Source organism: Pituophis catenifer, unplaced genomic scaffold, assembly GCF_029215685.1.
Source record: "Pituophis catenifer annectens isolate HBS135680 unplaced genomic scaffold, rPitCat1.0.hap2 SCAF_2, whole genome shotgun sequence".
Classification (NCBI taxonomy): Eukaryota; Metazoa; Chordata; class Lepidosauria; order Squamata; family Colubridae; genus Pituophis; species Pituophis catenifer.
Window position 1 is genome coordinate 275,827,737 of NW_027256882.1, and position 24,266 is coordinate 275,852,002.

The 24,266-nt window shown below is 35.5% G+C and overlaps 1 protein-coding gene across 1 annotated transcript in view; it reads right to left on the reverse strand.

Annotated features, from left to right (window-relative positions):
- Positions 1 to 24,266, reverse strand: part of NIPBL (NIPBL cohesin loading factor) — a 169,251-nt gene that overhangs the window by 13,187 nt on the left and 131,798 nt on the right. Inside the window, exons 23-39 of the mRNA XM_070938900.1 lie at positions 20,872 to 21,004; positions 19,300 to 19,443; positions 17,487 to 17,576; positions 15,019 to 15,233; positions 14,809 to 14,911; positions 12,147 to 12,245; positions 11,911 to 12,057; positions 11,476 to 11,610; positions 11,154 to 11,252; positions 9,080 to 9,133; positions 8,166 to 8,274; positions 5,795 to 5,931; positions 4,925 to 5,065; positions 4,478 to 4,571; positions 4,228 to 4,382; positions 4,001 to 4,091; positions 697 to 870 (exon numbers count right to left, since the gene is read on the reverse strand). Coding sequence (XP_070795001.1) covers positions 697 to 870; positions 4,001 to 4,091; positions 4,228 to 4,382; positions 4,478 to 4,571; positions 4,925 to 5,065; positions 5,795 to 5,931; positions 8,166 to 8,274; positions 9,080 to 9,133; positions 11,154 to 11,252; positions 11,476 to 11,610; positions 11,911 to 12,057; positions 12,147 to 12,245; positions 14,809 to 14,911; positions 15,019 to 15,233; positions 17,487 to 17,576; positions 19,300 to 19,443; positions 20,872 to 21,004 — 2,120 coding nt within the window. The remainder of the gene's footprint in view (positions 1 to 696; positions 871 to 4,000; positions 4,092 to 4,227; positions 4,383 to 4,477; positions 4,572 to 4,924; positions 5,066 to 5,794; positions 5,932 to 8,165; positions 8,275 to 9,079; positions 9,134 to 11,153; positions 11,253 to 11,475; positions 11,611 to 11,910; positions 12,058 to 12,146; positions 12,246 to 14,808; positions 14,912 to 15,018; positions 15,234 to 17,486; positions 17,577 to 19,299; positions 19,444 to 20,871; positions 21,005 to 24,266) is intronic.

Below are 24,266 nucleotides of genomic sequence, written 5' to 3' on the forward strand. Positions count from 1 at the left end.
TTATATATTTTATATGCGGCCCAAGACAATTCCTCTTCACTCAATGCGGCCCAGGCAAGCCAAAAGGTCACACACCCAAGGTTCAGATAGCTAAAACTGAGACAAATTCAAATAACCCAGTAGAATAGAGAACTGCTCCCTCGGGCGTGAAATCAATTGTCAATTCTACCAAATGTCCTTTTCTAAGTCACAAAACCCATTGTCAGTTGAGAATTATATATTTACATAGCCAGAGTCTTTGTGGAAAGTATATTGAAAAAATAAAAACATAATTTGAAAGTAAGAAATTGAGAAAGGAAAAAAAGAATATAATAAATAAATGACGACATATGTTCCAGTAGTCTTCAGTAATGGCAAATATGAAGAATGTTCTCTATAATATTGCTGCAGCACATTTTAGAAAGGGAGTATCAGGTAAAGTAGCAGCCCTCCCAGTCTGAACACACACACTAGGAGGAAAGAGTGGGCTTCTGCCAAATTTCCTTAATTTTGGAATACTGTGAATAAAGCTCAACATAGGTGAAATATCTACATGGGTGGCCAACAGAAAGTTCATTAACATTACATTTTACCTATCTCACTCTTTGTATGAAAAAGATATATGGACTCTGAATTGTGGTATTTAATATTAGCTTGATACTACATAATCAATTATATTTAAAATATTTATTGAATGCAATTGTATTTATCACTCACATTCTCTATCTGCCTGCTGCATACGTGTATCTTCCTCCTGAAGGTATGTCTGGAGATTTTTCAATACCTGGATTTTTAAATTTACTGAGCAGTTTTTATCAGAGAGAATATTATTATACAATGTCTTCACCTCTTGTTCAAACATTAGACCTGGGTGTTGTATGAAGGCGAATCCTGAGGAAAATAAGAAAATGCAACTGAATAAATCTTGTTGCAGAGTTGAATTTTTAACTTTATATATAACTTTCTACCACAGGAAATGCTATGTTTCCCTGTATTTTATTGTCTCCTTACTTATACAAACATTTTAATAGTATCCTGCTTCAAAAAACTTCAGCTTTATTCATAAAGTAACAGAATTAAGAATGTCAAACCACGTACACATAAACGTAAGTTACAAGAACAGCCCAGAATCATTGTTACTATAAAATACCCACTGGAGTATTGTAGCGTTAAAGGTTTTGAAAAAGGGCAAGCAAATTGAGGGCTTCCTATCCCTTATGACCGAAAATATTCTATAATCAGGTGGAAGCCACCAAGAAGGAATGCTTCCAGGGCCGAAGTCTTCTTGCCTCATATGGAATTAAGATCCATAACAGAATTTTGGGGAGTGAACACACTTTGTAGACTATTCTAGTAAGAGTAGATAATGTCATAGGTGCATAGGTGTTAGGCTTTAAAACAAAAACCAGTATATTCAATGCGACCTGTATGTTTTCCGGTAGCAAATGCAGCAACCTTGGCATAAGTACAATGCTACTCAACACGTTTATGTTATCAGTCTGTCTACTGCATTTTTAAACTCTTGTGGTTTGCAATAGCATTCAAGGGCATCCTCATGTTAAGTGGATAGCACTTGTCTAAGTTTGGGGTGATGGTGGTTTGAATCACTGTCGCAAAGAACTTCAGTCCAAAGAACTTCTCAAACAATGCAGCAGCTGAAACTCTCCTGGCCACAGCTTCCATATGCTGAGCATGTCCAGGAGAACCATCAAGACACAGATCTGATTTTACGTTTAATCCAATTTAGTGACTGAGATCAAGCTGATTTGATCACAACAACTATGTGTGCATGGATATAATTTTCCTTTGATCCATCCAGTCCCCGTGGCCTGCAGAAATTGGATGAGAACCTCTACAGCTTTCCTAATGTATAATTGAGTATCATCAATATACTGATACAGAATAAACTTTCCAAGTCATTTCATGTAGATTTTGAATAGTATAGGAAAATACTGTAAACACCCACACTGGAGAGGCCAGGAGCACAAATGACCCTTTTGCATTAACAACAAACAATTAGGGCATCTTTCGGAAACTTGACACAGAACTTTCTACTCTAGAAGGAGTTGAAGCACCAGAAAACAATGTTTTCTGCTCCTAATTCTCATACAGTCTAGAATAATACAATGGTTGATAACATAAAATGCTTTTGAGAGATTTAATAAGATCAGTTGAGAGTGTCTTCCCTCCAACCAACAAACTTCACTATGTGACTAATGCTTTTTTCCATCCAAAGAAAGACTGATAATCTGTTTCCTCTGTAACTCAAGCCCCAGAAAGGGAAGACTGGAGATAAGGTTAGCGATTGGATCAAGAGACAATTCAATTCAGAAAAGAATACATCACTACCTTCTTCAAGATATATGACATCTCTTCTCCTTTAAAGAGACATTTATCACTCCAGAATACTGGTGCACATACTATGACCAACTACTGGAAAAAAACAGTGCAAGGCTCTGGCTCACAGGTGGCACAGCTCCTGTTATGGAGAACTCTGCTCCTTGATCTCTGGAAACTTAAAACAATCCAAAATGGTATACAAAACTCTGTCCATTTGGTATATAATTTGAAGAAATGGGAACAATTTTATCTTTGACAAACCCCACAAAAATGTCACATTAGCTAATGGTTAGATCTTCTTCCACCTCTCTATCAAAAGGATATGGGCAATCCTAAACAAGGCTATTGAATGCAAATCTGCAGATGCAATAAGAGCAGACAAGTAGAAACAGTTTGCCACTATTATTACCATGGTATAGTATCAAACATGGACGTGTATCTGTGTTTAGTTAATTCACTCTTTATGTTTTCCACCTAGTACTACTCTGGCCATCTCTTGAGCCATTTCATTTCCCAGAGCTCTTTAGAATATCAAGAAGTCCTCCAGGACACATGTTAAAGCAGAAACCACTTAGTGCCAATTTGCTAATCACTCCAGAAACACCAGTTCTAATATGTTATTGCTTGTCTGCATCAGGTGACAAATAAGGTGGAACAAGCATCTGATCTTTATAGAGGCTATTAAATCCTGAGCCCATCTAGAATTCTCACCCAAAGACATGGAGACTGAAGTCATTTCAACAATAAAAGCCTAGATGATTTCAATACCAGTATCAATATAAAATCAGGACCTCAAGAAGGCAGTCACAGCAGCATCTCTAGTCACAGTTAAAGGTCTCACAATAAATTATTGCCTCAACTCCACCCAATTTCAGTACTGGGGCTATGATGCACAAAGAATAGTGGTGAATAAATCTTGGATATGGTAATTTCCCCATCCCTTCCCAACCAGGTTCCTATGAAGTAAGACAAGTCCACACATGCTCATGATGAATAAATGTGGTCTTACTGAATACAGACCTGACAGTAACCAATAACACTGAGATCACCTAGGCATAGAAGAAAGGCAGGGCCAGAAGTGGGGCCTAGCAGAAGTGCAGGCAACCTTTTTCTTGTAGTTTGTTCCAGTACTTTGTGCTATACCTGCAACTGCCCACAACTGCCCATTTACATTTTATAGTTATTGCAAACTGTACAAATACAAAATTATTAATATGTTTTAAAAAACAGAACTATACAATATTAAGCTGCATCAAAGGCACACAATTAGATATACAAAAATACATGCTAGCAAATTTTGCATCAACTTTCCTTTTCTGAATATAGCCCACTTGCTACAGACTGTTACAATAATCCAAACTATATCAATAAATTATCTTGGAATGTTTTATTGAAGTAGCAGTCATTTTGCAATAATCACAAGCAGCCAGTGGTGGGTTGCCCCCGGTTCGGACTGACCGTAGTAAAACCGGCGGGAGGCTCCACCCACTGACCCGGACGTCATCAGAAGCGATCTGCGCATGTGCAGAAGCTTCTGCATATGTGCAGAAGAAAGCATGCACGAGCGAAGCGAGCGCACATGTGCACGATGCAAACCGGTAGTAAAGGTAAGTAGAACCCACCCCTGCAAGGAGCTACTGATATACATAATAAGTATTTCAAATCTGATGTAAAATCTTACCTAGACCAATGATAGCTTTTGTTTGTACCTCCTCATCTGAATGTTTGGTAAAATACATTAACAATTCAAGTACTTTATCCTTTATGTTAACCTGTTTAAAGAGGAAAAGGGTACAATAATTAAAAAGTAAGTCAAGGAAAGTTTCATTCCCATTTAAAAACCTTTATTAATATCTAAAAACAAGGAAAAAAATAGAAATCCAAATATACTTTTAAATATTGTATTACCTTGCTGTTGCCTTTAAAATCTTCTTGATCAAAATCAAAATGCCGACATAGAGCTCCAACAGTAAAAAGGGATCTTAGGAGTGCTGGTTTATTTGCTGTAAGTATAGTGCTATTTGGATCTTCTTGATGTTGACTTTTTAGTTTTGAAAGTGCACCTAAATAACAAAACCTATTTTATAATGCTGTTTTCATAAACATTGAATATCTTTAAAATAATATTCATTAAAAAAAATCCAAATATTTAACTTACCATAGTATCTATTAAAACAAGCCCATACAAATTTAAAATTCTGTGTGACTTTGTTAACAACAGCTCCAAGACAGCTAACACAATGCTGCACTACCTAGAAACAAAGGGAAAAAAATATTGCAGAGTAATGGAGAAATCAATGCTTTGCTCTTATTTTACAGATTTATTTAGACATCAAGGCCATCATAAAAATGGTATACTATTTATTTTTAATTATTTCTATCTTCTTAAACAAGTAGTTTTGTTTACTTGTAAACAAAAATAAAAATATTGTTTTACTTAAATAATATCCAAGTAGTCTATGAATAGTTAAAATAAAAAAGTGAATTATATATTTTTATATCCATAAAATCAACATAATGACTACAATTTCAATGTTCCCTTTCAAATATAGCATTTTCCACCGCAATAAAAAAGATGATTTTTAAAGTAGAAATTAAACCTTACTGTCATGCCATATTTGATTATGAGCTTCATGAGATCTTCTTCCATCGTAGCAAGGAAAGTCTCACTCGGGTGTTCCATCAGTGGCACTACCAATTCTAAGATCTTGGCAACATTGCAGATCACCATGAAGTCATTTTGGTTCTACAGAAAATATTGCATTCAATTAATGATGTCTATTGTGATCCTTTACTATATCATGAAAAGCTCAAGTTCAACATTAAAATAAAGCATCCATGCTACTGAATGATACAACACCATGGAATAACAACTGAGCAGTCACAACTTGTGTTCATGATCTAGTACCTTTTTTAGTGTGCAGCTCTCATTACTCAAATCTAAGAAAATCTGAGAGGGCTGACAGACTGGATTATTTCTATCCTACTTTTGAATCATTTAAATGATGAAAAATGGGATAGAAATGTTAGAATGAAAATAAAAACATACAAAACATAGAGACACAAAGTTGGAAATGGCAATTAAGTCCAACCCTTGCTCAATCCAAGAATCCAAATGAAAGTAGTCCCAGAAAAAAGTTTCTGTTTGAACATCTCCAGTTTCCACATTTCCAAACCCACTACTCTCTGGATAATCAATTCCATTATCAAATTGTTCTTATTGTGTAAAAATACTTCAAAATAAGTCATTTAACAAGCAAATTTAAAACCTAAAACAATAGATGTAATAAATTCAAAAATAATTTTAAAGGAGCTTATTAAACCACAACAACGAGAATGATAAAAGTTAAATAATAGAAGCGGGCAACTAAATTGTCTCAAAACAGATTTTACTGGTTTCTACCCACACATTAATGTTAACTTCAGCTGAAACAGCAACTATAAAGAGAAGCAATCTGGATGTGTTAATACTTACACTGCATTTAGTTGTAAGATATGGTTGCATGGTCATAGCATGTTTGACCATTAACTGAGGCCTGATTTTGCTGAATAAAAATAAAGTGGTTATGCAAGCTACCAAGCGACTTGAATTCACACCCTTGTTGTCAGAATCTGGAAAAGAAATATTATTATTTACATAGGCCCACACAAATACTCATCTACCAATCAGTCATTAATCTAAATGGCCAGTTGAATCAAGTCTCTCAAGTGAAAATATTTATAGTGGCCTGATTATATGCAGCATCCCATTGTGCTTCAAAAATAAATGGTTCCTGACTGGGAAAGCATTGGGCACCACATAGTTCCTTTATCCTTTCATATGCTTTGTAAGACACTGTTTATGATAGCCCAAACAGAAATATTATTGATCAGGCCAAAACCTGATTCCAGTCTTAAAGCTAGTACTATTATCATAGATTTCAGACATTTTTCAGTCTTAAATGACCATGTCAATATTTTAAATAAATAAATAAATCATATAGCAATAGAAAACATTATATTCAAAGAACCAATATTATTTTTCCAATATAAATTAAACAGTGCAGATTTTAATGTCTCACTTTAATTGTGATCCTTTGCATTATAATAATATGAACTCATCTGGACAGATCCCACTTTCTCATATTCCTCTTCAGAATGACCCCAAGGAATCAAAAAGATAATTGATGTTTGACATAACAGTTCCTTTTAACTTTTAGCAGAAGTACCGGGTACCTAAGTGATTGAACTCCTACTTTCTTGGATGACAGCAAATCATGTGATCTAGTTTTTTAATACTATATCCTATTCCTGAAAGTTTTCCAGTTGTGTACTGTGGCTAAGAGGGTGAGGCAAAAACACCAAGAACATAATTAAAGAATAAAACAAAATCTGGATGAGATTTGGCCTTCCTTTGCACTACAATTCTGAAAAATTATGCAATTACTTCTAGTTTGTCCATTCATAAAAGATAGCCTTTCAAAGTTAATAGGAATGTGGTCTTAAGATACTGTCATACATTACATCAGAAAAACTAATATTTCATTTTCTAAAATGGAAGATATTCAGGGTAGGATATATTAATATAATGTATGACTGTACTATGAAGTAGGGATGCTAAAATGGAAAAAAACACTGGGAAACATAAATGTCAAAGGTATATGGTCTAATCTGGTCAACAACAACAAAAAAGTGGTTACTGTTTTCTGGAACTGATGAATTTCTTAATACTGATGGCTACTGCTCTGAGAGAATTGTGATATTAGAAGATAAGATTAGAAAAAGAGCCAGTTTGGTCTAGTAGTTAAGGTACCAGGCTAGAAAGTGGGAGACTGTGAGTTCAAGTCCTGCCTTATCCATGAAAACCAATTGGGTGACTTTGAACTAATCATGCTCTCTTAGCCCAGCCCACTTCACAGTTATTATGTGGAAAATAGAAGGAAGATGTGTTGGACATGTTTGTCACCTTGAGCTATTTGTAAAAATAATAAATAAAATAACCAAATAAGTTGTGATCTCAAACAAGGCTGAGATAAACCATCATGCCATGCTGTATTGAGCATTTACCCTTTTGAAATTGTGGTGAAAGGAAAACCCCTTTATCTAAGGGTGCACTCTCACAAGAAAATGTCTAAAATTCATTATAGTATTTATTCCTTCTGTCCATTAATATTAGTGATCATTTTGCTTTAATTTTTTAAAGAACTAAAACAGTGAAAAATTAAGTCTCTTAAATTGCAAAGAAAAACTTTTTCTTGATGGAAATAGATTTATTGAAAAATGTTTGCCTCTTTTGGAAGTATTTTTCAACCATCCAGAAATAAGAGAATATTTGCTGCCACCCAATGGCTTGTAAGAAAGTTGTTTCTTACTTCCACAGGAAATCTAGTGGCTTGTAAGTAGGAGTACAATGCAAGCACTTTTTGTAGAAGATTGGAGAGATTGGAGAGATTTTCCTTCCTTCTTTCCCCCCTTCCCTTCCCTTTCCCTTTCCCTTTCCCTTCCACTCCGTTCTATTAATTCCTTGCACTGATATAAACTTCAATGTCTCTGAGGGGTTAATCTGTTTGTGGCTTTTAGCAAATTAGGTAGATTTGTTTATGCAGGAGTGACATTGTCTAAATGCTTTAATGTAAGTTTGCTCAGAAACGCTTCCCTACTGATGTTATGAGAAACAGAAATTTCCCTACTGATGTTATGAGAAACAGAAAGGAAGAGACAGAAAACAACAGGTTTAAAAGAAACAGAGGACAAGAGATAAGAAAAATCTGAGGAAAATAAGTGTCTTTAGGTAAAAATAAGATAAAAATAAGCTACCAACAAGCTATTTTAATAGTATATGATTGAAATGGTTATAGATGCTTTACCTGCCAAAGATTCTTCATACTTCAGAATATGTTCAACCAAATTGTCCACAAGTTGCGTACAGGCTTTCTTGACAGGCTTGTATGAAGCATCTTCTTCTGATTTTAGCAACTGTAAAATAAACAGAATATAATCTTTTGTAAAAGAAAATTAAAGACAGCATCTAAGTGGATATAACAAATATAAAACACTAATTTGAAGTAATAACAGACAACAGATTACCCCAAAATACATTTTAAGGAAGATTTACTTAAAGTGTTAATTTAAATTGATTTTTGTTTAGAAGCTTAAACAGTCAATAAATATTTATCAAATAGTACATGCTATTCTAAAAAAATGTGAAATAACTCACTTTGCTTGTTATTCATGTGTATATTCATTTACTGATTATCATAAACCTGGGCTACAAGCCTTAAAGTTGTTAAAATGATTTATAACTGAACTAGGATACATCCCTTAATTAATATGTAAAGAAAACTAAGCTAGCCAAAGAAGCCTTTAAGAACTAAGAATAATATTTAAAAAGCATTAATAAGTAAGCAATATGAAGAAGATATACGTCCAGGAAGTAACGCAATTCATTTTTGAATTATAATAGTGTCTTGACTAACGGATGGAGGCATGTCAGCTTTCCAATTTAGAACCAATATTTCCAAATACATTGGGGGAGAGATTATTTTCATTTCTTTTGTTTGATTTACCTACAAACCAGTAAGGAAGTCATTTTTTTTACTGATAATGGGACCTCCTGAATTCTTATTAGATTTTTAATTGACCTTTACACTTTGTATTGATAAATTTGAATATCCTTTTCCTATTTGTTACTGAAAAGCTGCATCAATTCTGTTTGAAAAAAGATAAAAATAAAAGGTGTTTGAATGAAATCAAGGTCCAGAATATCTGAATCATTACGTACATTCTGAAGAAGCTGTTCAAACCAATCATATCCTGTATCTCTACAAGCTGCAACCTATGAAAAAGAAGTGTAAAATTTATTTGTGAACAAATTTATTTAATTGTTACATTTTGAGTTCACATATTAATACACACAGAGAATATCTATAAAATATATCAATTTCTCAGAAAGCTGTTCATAATCTATCAAAACCACCAAATTAGGGGAGAGAAACCTGTAATTTTGAACATAGAATGCTAAAGTAATACATAGTAGGACAAATGTTCCCCCAGCCCCCCGAAGCTTGGTCTATGCACATATCAATACTATTTTCATAACACTATTTTGACATTTAACAGATTAAATCTCTATTGAAGCATTTGTACATCTTCAACTTTCATACAAAAAAAGTTAATTGTTTATTCCTAGTAAACAAGGAGTCCAAGTAAAATGGACTGTTTTCAAGAATCCTTAAATTAGGGTCTTAGCTGAACTTGATAGCATTATATAATGCAATTATATATTTTTTTTCTCTCATGTTATGCTATTCCAATTTTTCTCACTAATTTTTAAAAATCCAAATACTATGCTACAAGTTTTATAAACACAAACCTATTGGGAAACTTAAGTTCTACATCATATTAATCTAGCCAATAAAAACAAACACCTTTAAAATATGTTGATAAGTGCCTAAAAGCAGAAAAGTCATTAGCCACAAAGATTGGATACGCATATTGTGCTAAATCATGGTCCAGCTATAATTTGTTAGACAACACAGCATATAACACAACTTCTTAGACATAGTGGCTGGGATCAGACACTACCCAAACACAAAATCCAACAAAGCACAGTGTAAAACAGCAGTACATAATGCGTAGTTCTCCAGATGTTGGCAGACTGTCCTTTTTATCATGCTTTGCCCTTTGCCAGCTATTTCGAACTAATGAGAGATACAATCCAATAAAATCTCTACCCTTCTTTTATCAAATAGCCAACCTTTACTTAGCACATGTGGCAATAAAACATTTTTTTCAGAATTTTCAAAACCCAACCAGAAAAATGAAATATTTGTACTACATGTAGCCCTTGCCCTATAATATTCATTCAGCAACCATTTGAAGTTATGACAGCGCTGAATTAATGATGAATACAGCTGGTCCTTGGTGTTCCAGCTAACCCAACACTCCTGCAGTCATGTGATTCTGAACTTGGAGCTTGGCAATTCATTCAAATGACCAGTTGACAAGTGCCCCATCATCAATATTTGCAATCTTCCCTGCCAGCTTCCCTAGAAAGTCAATGGGGAAGCCAGAAGGGAAGGTTACAAATTGCTGGGGCACACATTCTCCCACAGCCCCTCTATGCTCATGCTGCATTGGCCACCTAGGCAGCCTCCCTGATCCTCTATGCTTCCCTCATACCCTCCCCAACTCACATCCCCATGTAAATTTTCTGACCTGTAAGACATTTCTCGTGCGCCCCCTCATATCCTCAATGATCTGGATGGAGCTTGTCTCATACTTCCTTGCTGATCCTCTCTCATACACTCCAACACCCCAGCACACACTGCACTTCTTATGTATCCCCTCACCTGCATGGTGATTCTTGCACTCCCCCTCCTTCTCTCCCATGTGGTGCCCCTTGAATTCCCTAACCCTCTCCAACCTGTACCATGCCTCTAACACATTCCCTAGCAACCTCCCCAAACTAACTCACAACCTTCCCATACCTCTCATGCATCCTCCCTGTCCCATTCCTGCACTCCTTCGTTCCTTCCTTGATCTAAAGCAGCCATTTACCTGCCTGTGGGTCTGGGACTTGTAAATTCCTGCCAGCTTCCTCAGTGATTTTGGTTGTGCCAGCAGGAAGCTATCTCATCTAACGACTGTGGGATTCTGTTAAAAATTGGGACTGTAGGAATTTCTGTAGCTAAGCAATGCTGTCACATTTTACAACTGCATTGTGTCCACTCCCAATTGCTGTTGAAACTCATGGATTACTTGTATTGCATTTGTTTGAGTGACACCAATAAAGGACACTTGTGAACACAGTTAGACATAAGTGTTTACTGCAACTGAAATAGTCCCATTCATACCACATCTGTGATGTTCAGGATTTTTCTGGTCATAGCTTCTTTGTCATTATGTGGGGTTGGAGTGAACCATAATTTCTGGAATGTCTCATTTACCAATTTCTGTAAATAAAAATATATATATTAAGAAAATTAACTTGTTAAACCTTAAAGAGAAGAAAGTATAAATTTCAATAAGCAGCATTATTACCACTACTAGCCAAGCTATAGTAAAGTAACATTGCTCACAAGAGCTCAGCTCAATTTAATGTGAATGTACAAGTCAAGAAAAAGTAAAATCAAAACAAGCTATAACAGAAGCAATACATGCTGCATTTTTGTATACCTTAATGCCTTCTTCATCATTAACTCTGCGAATCATTTTCACACACATTTCTGTAATTTTGGGAAAGGTTGGTTGTTCAATGCAGATATCTCTAAGAATCTTTATTACTCTTTTTCTGACACTAATACCAGTATCCTAAGGGAGGGAAAAGAAGATATACATATATTTTCTATAATTTACAACATTGCATATTATTAACTAAAAATAAAAAATAAAAAACAGATATAAAAACTTTAATAGCAATCAATATGAGAGTTGCTACATTATGGTAATATGGTACATTTATTTTTTTAAAGTTTCTGCAAACGACAAAGTTCTCCTAATCTACCATAATAAAATCCAAGAAGTTTGGATTAACAAAAACTGTAACTGTCTTTCAAATTTCAGTCTATAAATGCTCATACATAACAGAGGAAAATATAAAACTATTCATACCAGTATTCGCTCAATCAGCATGTCATAATACTGTTCGGCAAGCTGTGGTCGACAAAGAACAAACCGGCCCAGTAACTCCACAGCTGCTTCTCGCACACTCGTGGAATTATCCATTAACCGTCCATGAACACCTCGTTGCATATCCAACTATAAACAACAAGCAAAATATAAATGCACATAAACAAAACCAGAAGAAATGTATGGTTAGATATTGTATCTCTCTCTTTTTTTCTTACCCTGGCTAGAATGCTGGGGTCTACAGCAACTACTTCAGACAAACACTTCATGGCTTTTGTTCGAACAGCTATTGCATTTTCACCAAGCACACGCAAAATCTATTAAAAGAAAATAGCATTTGTTAATCACTGCTTATTACTTTCTGAAAACAAAAATGCAGTGGAAACATTCCAAGATTAAAGCAAAATGAAAAGTCACTATTTAGTCATCTGTCATAATCTTGCAAAGAGAATTATAACAATAGTTTGACATCAATACTAGCAAAATCTTTGAAAAGCTAATCAAGGAGTGGGCTTGTGAACCCTTAGTTTCTAACAGTTTATCAGAATCCAGCATTGATTTGTTCAAAATAGGTGCCAGACAAATTCTATTGTTTTCTTGTAGAGGGCTGACATTTCTTTGACAAGGTGATTAGATTAGTAGATCAAGGAAATATTGTGGATGTAGCGTACTTAAAGTTTAGTAAGGTATTTGATGTTAGACCATAGACTCCTTAAAAATGTGAGATGGATGATCCCACTATCAGATAGTTTCGCATTCGACTGAACAACCATAGCTAACAAATGATCCTTAATGGGTCTATGCAGTGGTGGGTTGTCCCCGGTTGAGACCGGTTCTATAGAACCGGTAGTAAAACCGGCAGGAGGCTCCGCCCACCGACCCCGATGTCATCAGGAAGCTTCTGCACGCATGGCCCTGTTGCAAACCAGTAGTAAAGGTAAGTAGAACCCACCCCTGGGTCTATGTCCACATAGAGGGAAGAATGCAGTGGAATATCACAGCATTTGATCTTGAGCCTTGTACTCTTTATTTTCTTCATAAATGTCTTAGTTAAGGGAATAGAAAGGCTGTTCATAAAAATCTACAGAAGATACAAAGTCTGAGGTGAGGGGACTGCTAATACCCCAGAAGAGAGGATCAAGATTCAAATTTTTCCACTTCTATTTAGCTGGGTAAGATCATCCATTGGCATGGTATAAGTATCATTAATATAAGGATGATGCATGTTATGCTTCTCTACCCTGGCCAATGAAGTGATACTTCAAAAAAAAAAAATTGCAACATCTGGAGGCTGCAGGAGTCCAGATGGGGAAGAACAGATTTAGACTTAATCATACTAAGACTGAATGCTGTGGGTCTTAGCCACCCCCCCCCAAATGTGGTGATCCTCCATCATTAAATATAGATACGGTATCATTTCCTCAGACAGACAAGATACATAATTTGAGAGATCCTGACATCTGCTTTTTAGCAGATGGCAGTTGCAGCCAGAAAGGCCTTTGCACAAATCCATCTGATCTGCCAACTGCACATGTTTTTAAAACGTCCAGGTGCAATTCAAGGGTCTGTACTCTGTTTACCACTTACAAAGTCCTACATGGTACAGGATTATTTACAGAACCACTGGGCTTTAATTTATCTTTGCCTGTCCCATAAGATCCAATAGGGTTGACATGCTTTGAGTTTTTTTCTATGAAGCAATACCACATGATGGGATGTAGGATGCATGTCTTCTTGTTATGGGACCTGCCAGTGGTGAAATCCACTTACCTTAGTTACTGGTTTGGTGTGCTCCCGTGCTGGAGCACATGTGCGCTACGCATGAGAGTGCTTCTTCTGTGCATGCGCAGAACCTTCTGTGCATGCACAGATGGTTAAAAAAGGGATGTAATGATGCCCCGGAGGGTGGGCGGAGCCTCCTGCTGCCGGGGCTACTGGTTCGGCGAGCCGAATAGAACCGGGGGATTTCATCGCTGGGATCTGCCCTATGGAACAGCCCTCTCAGGTTGCAACAGGTTGTAACCCTGATGGTCTTTTACTGGATTTTGAAAACATGACTTTTGAGCATTGGAGAAAGTTGTTATATTCTCTAAAGCAGGGGTCCCCAACCCCTGGTCTGTAGTCTAATGCCGGGCTGTGGCCCATTTAGAACTGGGCCGCACAAGTGACGGGGAAGCGCACAAAGCTGCATTTGTGCAAGCAGTGCATGTGAAAGTGAAAGCATCCCCTCTCCCCCCCCTCACCGCCACTGCTGGTCCGCAGAGGAGGAAAGGTTGGGGACCGCTACTCTAAAGGTTAAGAGAATTATTATGGTTGATCTCAACTGTATTATAGTTTTCCATTTTGATTCAGTTATTTTTTGTTCACTTATTCTTAATTCAATCCCCAAAATCTCAATCAAGTTTGGCAGGTGTATAAACTGATTAAACAGAGTCCAGATGGGGAAAAATATTGGTTGTCTATGTCTGGTAATTCATTCTCCAAGAAATATACACAATCACTTTGTTAAATTCAGATTATATTTATGACTGCTATAACAATAGCAAACAAGATACAGTTCACATCCCTAATAATAAATGCAAATCAATAAAGATTGATAAAGTTCATGAAAAGGTGTTATCCTTCCTTATCCTTTTAAGACAATGATTCAACTGAATTATCTCATGTATAAAATGAATTACATTTTGGGAATGTATGAAAGGCATGCAGGATAAATAAAAATGTTCATGTAACTGATAAAAAGAACGATGGAAACAGGTGGTGTAATCACAGCCTATTAAATACCTATACTCAACAATGAACAGATATTGCACATTACTGCATAAACGCTTGGAATCAGGAAGCAATCCTCATTTCATTAAAATTTCCAGCAGAGTTTACCTGTGTCAAATAAATATCGAAGCTCTGGGCAAACGGCCTCATAGAGGCCAAATAGCGTACAACCAAGCAAGCATCTTCATAGTCCACAGTATCAGAATTTATCCTGTAAAAAAGTTGCACATAGTTACTTTAGACTTTAAGAAAAAAATACACCAACACAAGAAAGCCAAAGAGCCTTAAAATAAATAAACCTGTTTTTACTGAACTCACTTTAATGTACTGAACTGAGATGGTGCTGTTCTAATTATTTTTCGAAGGAATTTTTTACGGCTTTCTGCTCGGTGCATAATTTGTCCTGTGGTCTCAACCTCTTTTGAATGGTGAGTTCCTTCAGATGAATCTTCATCCTTCTGAGACTTCATTGCTTTCTCAGTCTCCATAGTGGTATCCCGAAACCACTGAGCTATATAAAATTTCCGAGAAAACTGGTATAATAGAACCATGTATGGGAACAAAGAAAAAAGTCAGAGGCTGTTCAATTAAAAAAATGTTTTCAACATTATTTCTTGTTCCACTATTTTTAGATTAAATGTATGTGCATCCATATATATATAGATGTAATTTAACTTACATAAGCCAAGTTGAGTATTGTGTTATGAGAAACGAAAACTGGGCTATAAATTCCTCTAATAATTATTTACTGGTTTAAAAATATTAATATAATTCAAGAGAGCTGCTACTAGTTAATGTAGATACAGGTAATCCTCATCTAGTGACCATTCAAAATTATGATGGACCTGCTCAGCGCTACTTATCACCCAGTTCTGTAGTTCCAACAGCAGCATTAATACCCCCGTTATATGATCGCATTTTGAGTGCTCAGCAACCAGTTTGCAATTATGACCATTTGCAGCATCCCATGGTCATGTTACCATAAATTTCAGCAGTTTTTGTCAGTTTCAAACAACTTCCGGTTTCTAGTAAAATACACCCATTGAAGAAAATGGGTTTTCTTAATGATTGCAGTGTTTGAAATGGACTAGTGCTCATTGGAAATAAGGCGAATTCCTAGAATCACTGAATTGGAACTTTCTACAAGAACAGCAGTGTTATGTATTTTACAGGTTCTTGATTTTTGACCAGTCATTTAAATGTTCGCTCAAAGTTACGACAGCCTTGGAATGGGTGTTTTATAACGTGTAAAGCACTTCCAGACACTATAAAACATAGTGCTGCCCGCATGGTCACACAAATACATTTCATGTGCACTTACAACCAATTGCCAAGTGTTCCATGAAGATCCGAGCTCCATTTCTGTAGCCCAGTTGAGGAATTCTCTTCTGCATAAGGAAGAGTGCTGGAAAGCTAGTAAGCGCCAACGTAGAAAGATTTCTGGCCTTCAGAATGATGATGCTTACTAGCTTTCTAGTCCAAGGAAGACTAGAAAGTTAGTGAATGACATCATTCTGAAGGCTAAAAAGATTTACATTCTAAACCCTTTAGAATGATCACATTCAGTAGTTTTGTAACTTTCTCTAAGATTGCTTGTTTTCTTGCAGACGTTTCATTACCAAACTAGGTAACATCAACAGCGCTAGTCCTCATCAGGTGGTAGTTATCATGATTGTTTGGGAGGCCCTTTCTCCAAATCATACAATTTGGAGAAGGAGCCTTTCAACAATCATGAGTGGGGCTCACTTGCAGGATGGCACAATGCAGCCTCAATAGGAAGGCCATGTCTCGCATTGGCTAGGCTGCAACTGCAGAAAAAGGCAAAGAAAAGTGAAACCAGGCATGGTGGGTTAGAGGGACCAGGCTCAGGTCACTCTGGTGTTGTGAGACAGGGAAAGGGCCCTTTCTTCGGCACTCCACTTAACAACCCACATGATTGCTTAACACTGCAACTGGGAGAGCTAGGATTGAGGTCATTGAGTAAAGTGGTCATGTGAATGTCTTGCTTAATCAGCCATTGAGATTCCAGTCCCAATTGTGATAATAAGTCAAGTACTACCTGTATCGTCTTTTTATTATTATTTTACAAAATTAAACAAATAAAAATATAAATACATACAATTTACTGAAGTGTCAGTAGAATCTCAAAACTCACAAGCATAGCAAATACAGAAAACAAAAGTGAAAAAGATCCGAAAATGATGCTATAAACAGAACAAATGCCAAAATCTTAATTATATTGTTCAAAGTAATATAATCAGATATTTGCAATCCGAGGGTTATTTTGAATTCGCTTAAAAAGTATGCAATTTTATAATTGAATGGTACCTTTTAGGACTGTGGAATAATCAGGATAATCAAGAAAATAAGCCTGACTTGTTCAAGTCCTGCCATATTCATGAAAGCCAGCTGGATGATCTTGGGCTCTCAGTCCAACTCATCCCACAGGGTTGTTGTTGTGGGGAAAATAGGAGGAGGAAGGTGTAATATGTTTGGCACCTTGGGTTATTTGCAAAAATAATGAAGGTGGGATATAAATAATCAAAATAAATGAAAAATAATAAATGACTGAAGCCTCCTCCACAGTAGGCTCAAAAGTAGACACAAAAGACCCAAAGCCCATCAAAGTGGATTGTCTGAGGCCTTAGTAAGGTGCAGTGTGAAAGGAAAATACCAGCCTCTTTTTAAGTGAATCACAACAGTAGAACATATATGAGTCGAAAGACTCGCTACCTAGTTTTATTGAGAAAAAATATTTTAAACCAACTTTTATTCTAACAACCTACCACTAATGATGCATCAGTTTCTGTATTTTCTTCCAAATAATCTAATAATGCCTTTTGCAACTGTTGGATTTCATCTTCACCTCCTGAGACCTATAAAACATAGAAATATACTTTTGACATTCTTCCCAATATCACAATAAGTAAGACTCAGATGGCTATGTGTTCTAAACATGCTTCAAGATACTCCTCAGCACAGATAAAATAAATGTTGCAGTCTTGAAATTTAGACAGCCATAACTTGCAATCACTGTTTAAATTTCAAAACTGCAACATGTTTTTTTTACCTGTGTTGAGTTAACTTATGGCAATAGAGGCATGTTTAGAAATTTAGAGAGACATAACTTGCAATTTGGAGCACGGTGGCTCTTAGGATGCTAGACTGGAGATTAGCAACCCTGTGTTCAAGACCCAAGTGCTGCTGTGGGTCAGGGTGAGCTCTTGTCTTTTACTCCAGCTCCTGCCAGGGACATAAAAGGAGCCCCTAACTGGGCATCCCTTGGGCAACGGTGATGTCACTGGCTAATCCTTTCAACCAGACAGAGCCTCAGTGCTTCTGACATGAGTGCAAACTTGCAACCTGTATTTCATCTCTTTTGAAAAAAAATGCCAATATTGTTAGAAATGAATCTTCCCTCTCTTACCATTATCCAGGCTCAAAGAAATGCTAGTAATGGTTGATGACTCTTAAAGCTTGGAATGAAATGTCCTTCTATACAGCTTGAGAAAGGGGACAATTTTAAGGAATTGGCAAATATTGCAGCTAACCTTATAAATGAATTCTGTTAATGGTTGTTTCACCAGTTCATAACAGAAGTAGATTACATACATAATTGGACTACCTGAAGAAAGTTGCTTATAATACATTTATGATTTTAATCAATGATACAAATGAGATATTAGAATGCAATACTAATTCATTTTTGTTCATTAAAAAAGGGCTCAAAATTAGTCTTTCCAGTACTGCAGTTGCCCTAAAAAATGAGAATAAACACTCATGAATTCAGTCTATTTGCCCATGATATTTAAAGAATCAGAGAAAAACTCCACGTATTTAACCAAGTTATATTGTGATGGAATGAACAAAACCTATCAACCTGATCACAGAAGTGAGTTTTTAGAAAATAGGTAGGTTCTTTTCACATCCTGATTTTTCATGAAGGGGAAAAGAAGGTTGAAATGAGCTAAAGAGATGGCAAAGCCAGATGGGTGACCTTGGGCTAGTCACTTTCTTTCAGTCCTAGGAAGGAGGCAATGGCAAATTATTTGTAAAATCTTGCCAAGAAAACTGCAGAGGCTTGTCTTTACAGCTGCCAGGAGTCAAGAATGACTTCAAAGGCACACAAAAAAATCAATACTCAGAATCTTCCTGTTTTTGCTTGATTCCTTAACCCAGGGGTGGGCAATTGTGGTTCTTTTACAAGTTGTGAACTTCAACTCACAGAATTCCTGAGACTGCCAAGCTGTCTCAGGAATTCTGGGAGTTGAAGTCCACAGGTTGTAAAAGAGCCACAATTGCCCACCCCTGCCTTAACCACTACACTAAACTGGCTCTCCTTTCAATATTATTACTGTTAAATTAATTGAAATAAGAAACATCAAAAATTCTCTACTAAGAATAATTCGACAACGTAGATGTGTTACAAAACAAAAGAATAATACAAGTACAAAATAATTTGTTCCTGCAACACATATATTTAGTCTCGTGCTACTTTTTATTATACGTTATTATACATCTTAGTAAAATATTTTTATTACAATGATTATTCAAACATTATTCAAACATTTTTCCTTAGAACCAAGGAAAGGATCAAACCTGTTTTAAAATTCGAGCTATAGATCCTTGATCCATTTTGCTAGTAACTGCATCTTTTCTCAATCGTGCTGCTACAGTTCCAAGATAGTCAAGTGATGCCACTCTCAAAGCCATCTCCGTTGATTTATTACTGAATTGATGAACCTAACAAAAACACAACACTTTTGTCACACCCATTTTCTATCCCTCAATATGCTTTGTACATCGCCTTACCTTTTCCAAAAAATATGGTAAAAAGCAGCTTTACAAGATTATGCACCCATGTCCAGGTTGCACATAAGAACAAGCAAACTTAAAAACCACAGTTAGAAATAAACATATTCTTTTTTATTACCTGCACAAATGCTACTCTGGATGAAGGTTTGTATCTTGATGCATCTTTTGAAAGTGTGTTATCTAACTGATTAAATGTTCATAACAGATTAATCAACACTAGGAATCTAATTTCTTATAAAACTGAAATAAATTCTATAAACATAAAAATTTAAAGATGCTGCTTTCCAATTAAAATTGAATTGCACACCAGATTTATTTTTTAAATACGAAGTTATTTTAGATCTCAAAGTATATTTCCATCATATAATTTAGCCATTCTACTAAGGAAGAGTTCAAACACCTTTTTCAATGAGAAGTATTAATATTCTTATCACTGCTAAAATATAGGAAGCTAGTTCAGGATAGGTAAATAAAATTTAATTAAAAATATCTTCAGTAACATTTAGTAAAAATGAAGTTGCAGGGACAGTTCAACTTTCAAGATTTTCTAATATAAATTCTAATTTTCTAAAATTGGGCATTTGGTTGAGGATTTCTACATTGCCGCCAAATATGAATAAATGACCAAGCTTGCTCATTGCATTTTTTTTATATTTTTTAGAAAATGAATTATTTATTTTGGTGATAAATACACCTACATACAAATACATAACACTGGAGTAATATGCCAACAATAGGACTTCTTGTACCAATTTTCTGTGAATATAACATTGGAAGTAAATGTAATATTAACTTAAAGTTCCATTGCTACATACTCTTTATTACAATGTTCAAATTCTGCATCTATTTAATCATGCAGACTTTGATCTTGTATTTCACTAATACTTTATCAGTCAAATGTAATAGGTTGCATGTTAAAAGGTTTTTTAATTAAGTTAATTCTCGCACTATCTTCCCAATCAAGATAAATTTAGCTTTTTTTTTCCAATTAGAAATATTGGCTCTTATACATTTACAACTTGGTGCATAACTTTGTTTAATAACTTTTTGTTAAATAAATTCCTAAATATTGAACCTTTAATTTACCCATTGTTATAGTTCTATGAGTGTTCATGTGCATTCACAAAACTCACTTTCTTTAAATTTATAGATTATAGATATTCTGGGATCTGGGGCTGCTAAGATAAGTGTTAGCAATTAAGAAAAAAGTAAAAGATGCACCTATAAGAATGCATACCGAGACTGAGCTTCTAACCAAAAACATCTGAAGTTCAGAATGCTGCACTAAATTGTGATGAAGAACAAGCCTTCGTTAAAGTTCAATTTTTTTTTTTTTTTAAAAATCCATATACTTACCAATAATCTTCCCAGTAAACTAAGTAGCAATTCTGCAGCTGGCCATTCTGGTTTATTGACGGTAGAAAGAAGATCTTGAACAAAATTCTCAAAAAGCGGTCTATAATCCTCTTCACCTTGTTTACTACCACATCTGATGAAAAAAAAAAATGAGAATGGGAAGCATATTAAACACAAACTACATTATAAACTTGGGAACTGTCGAAGTAAATGAAGTTGGAAATTAAAATAATTCAAATCACCAAAAAAGAAAAAGTTTTAATAAATGAGTCAAATAATAATCCTCTGCCATTTGGTAGAGATATAGAACATAGCAAGATTATTGATATATTTAAAGTATTTCTATTCTGCTAACTTTTCAATTTTTGAGGCAACATATAATAAAAAGACACTCATTTCTGAAAAGTAAAATATCTGCATATTCAATGCCAATATATAAAAGTAACCAGTAGAAAAATACAATAGCAATCATTTTAAAGGTTAAATAAAAATAACTGGTTAAAAACAAGGATTATACACCAAAGCTTCCTCTGAAGCAGGAAACAGCAATTACTTCTGAAAGAGTATTAGGAAAAAAGACATGTATCTCTTAAAACAAGTTTCAGAGAAGTAAAAATTACCCTCTGCTCAGTTTTAATCTAACAGAGGATCTCTAAAGATCTCTGTAAAACAGGAATTTGGGCTGCCCTTCCAATATCTCTGTCCTACATCAGGGCTTTAAAAAACATCACTAGCAACATTATTTGATTTTATCCAATTTCTGAGCTAAACAAACATTTGTATAGAAAGGAGTGACTAGGCTAAATCTAACATAGCTCAATTTCCTTTTACAAAAAATTTGCTATTTGTCTACAACTACAATTCTTCAAGGGATCATCTGTAAACCCATATATAGGTTATGAACCAGAGCTAAGCAATTGCCTCTAGAAGTTGTGAATTCTCCAATACTGGAAGTTTTAAGAAGAGATTGGACCACCGTTTGTCTGAAATGGTTTAGGGTTTCCTTCCTGAGCAGGGGGTTGGACTAGAAGACCTCCAAGGTCCCTTCCAACTCTGTTATTCTGTTCTGTTCTGTTCTGTTCTGTTCTGTTCTGTTCTGTTCTATTCATTTCTTACAACATTCTACAGCATTTTTCAACGTGGGCAAATTCAACATGTGCAGACATTCAAATTCCAGATATGGCAGTTATGGCTACTCTAGTTGAGGAATTCTGTGAACTGGAGTCCATACATGTGGAAGTCACCAAGACTGAGAAGCACCATTCTAGTGCTTACAGAATTGTTTGGGGACAATACTATGTCACAAAAATCCTTCACTTTCTAAGACTAACACAGAAAATCCAAAGGAACAATGGGGTCATCTGAGACCACAAGAAATGGGAAGTGAATTTTCTGAATTCCCAAATGACCACTTGACAACTCAGTTACAAGTAACCAATTCTCCACCATCAAGATCTCTGTGATCAACACACAAGTGACAAAACAGATTCATGTCTAGAAGAGTATCTTGTCATCACGAAGTGATTGAAGACAAGTTCCAAAGTGGAATGGAGGCCCAGTCTGTAGTTATGGAAAAACATGAAAGACTAAGCCTAAATGTCCACTTTGTTTAACTCCACTACAGGAATGGTGCCACATGGTCTGGGTAAAAAGAAAGATCATAACAACCATCTAAAGTATGGCATGATCATTTCCAATGATGAGGAAAAAGACTATACTATATGATACACTGATTCAGTAGGAAAGAAATATCTAAGCAAAAGACTATTTTTCTCTAAATATAATATAGAAGGTTTCTTCATTAGTCAAACAATTCTCCCAGTTGGACAGGCTGATGTCACTGACAAGTTACTAGAAAGACATTTCATGATTGGTGATATTGGTGATAGCCATGGAAAATATTATGAAGAAGCAGTGATGAGGTACTGTAAAATATATGGGAGTACAGGGAAAAAAAAGAAAAATATGCTAAACTCTTCATGAAATACTTTACAAAAGGATTAGAAAAAAGAAACAAGATAAGCTACAAAGTAGCCCCTAACAGACTATACAACCAAATTTTGCTCTTTCAAAGACAAAAAACAGTGGATGTGAAATTTCATGAGATGAAATTACTGTTTCCACAAAGAATTTCCACATATCAGAATAGAAAGACAGAATAGAATAGAAAGTTTCCGTATCTCAAGAACTGGATGAAAATGTTGCCCCAATGCAAGGAGAGGAGTTTGAGAAGGCAGTGGGATTTGTAGAAACAAGATGAAGCAAATCGTGAACATGGCTGCCAATGCCATCATACCATGATGGCAGGTTAATCTCTTTTTATCTTTGTCAGGATTCTGATCAGGAGGAGAATGGATAAACATGTCTAAAACAGGGCAATTCCAAGAAAAAATGGATTACCAAGAGTCTAGAGATATTCTTAGCCCCCTATTGCAAAATATTACATATTACTTGTCTCAATTTGTAAACAGGTTGACCAAATGGCATCTGATAATGGTCATCAGCAATATAGTTTTCATTTGTGAGTCACTATTCTAGTAGAGCTGTAATTCTTGGTAAAGAACAATGTTCTTGTTTTCAGGCATACAAATTGCCAAGATGAAGATGGAGTGTCAGATACATCAATGCTGTAAGATGGAAAAAGAGGAGCAGGCTTTGTGTCATCTTGTACATATTTACCAAGGAGCTATCTAACATGGAAATCTGACCATAGGGACAACCTTAAAAAGCTGCCAGTGTAATCTAAACTACAAGGAGCTCAAGCTCACTGAAGTGTTGCAATGCTTTATGCCTTGACCAAGCACCTCAGATGCAGGCTGTTCAGAGGTGAGCATCTCACCTGGACATGGATGTATCAGTGGTGAGAACAAGCAGAGAGAACATTTCCAGAGAGATTTTCTGAAATCAGCCATAGTAGAATTCTTTGACTCAAGGCTGAACTGAAAGGAGTAGATGTATTATGTCCATACCTGGAAAAGTGAAATAGAGGTACTAATCCTATAGAAGATACATCCAAAAACGGACAGAACAAATAAATGAAGTTGCAGCCTTTAAATAGCAGTTGGAAAACCACACAGGTTGATTCTTATTAGGGAAGAAATTGAAAACGCCTGAAGCATATGGAGTCACCTAAGCAATAGAGCTTAAACTCCTCTGTGTGTATCGACTGTCCTTACGAATCAGAAAATCTGAAAAGGAATAAAGGAATATTTCTTGTAATAGATCTAGAAGCTAAGGTGCTCTATGGATTGAATAGAACAGCTTGAGCTTTGTGATGAAATACCATGAGATTATGCAACTAGAAGTCAGTTATTTAAAAGGCAAATTTTATTGGTGGAGGAACACTATATACACTATATACACTATACACTATACACTATTCATATAGAAAAAAT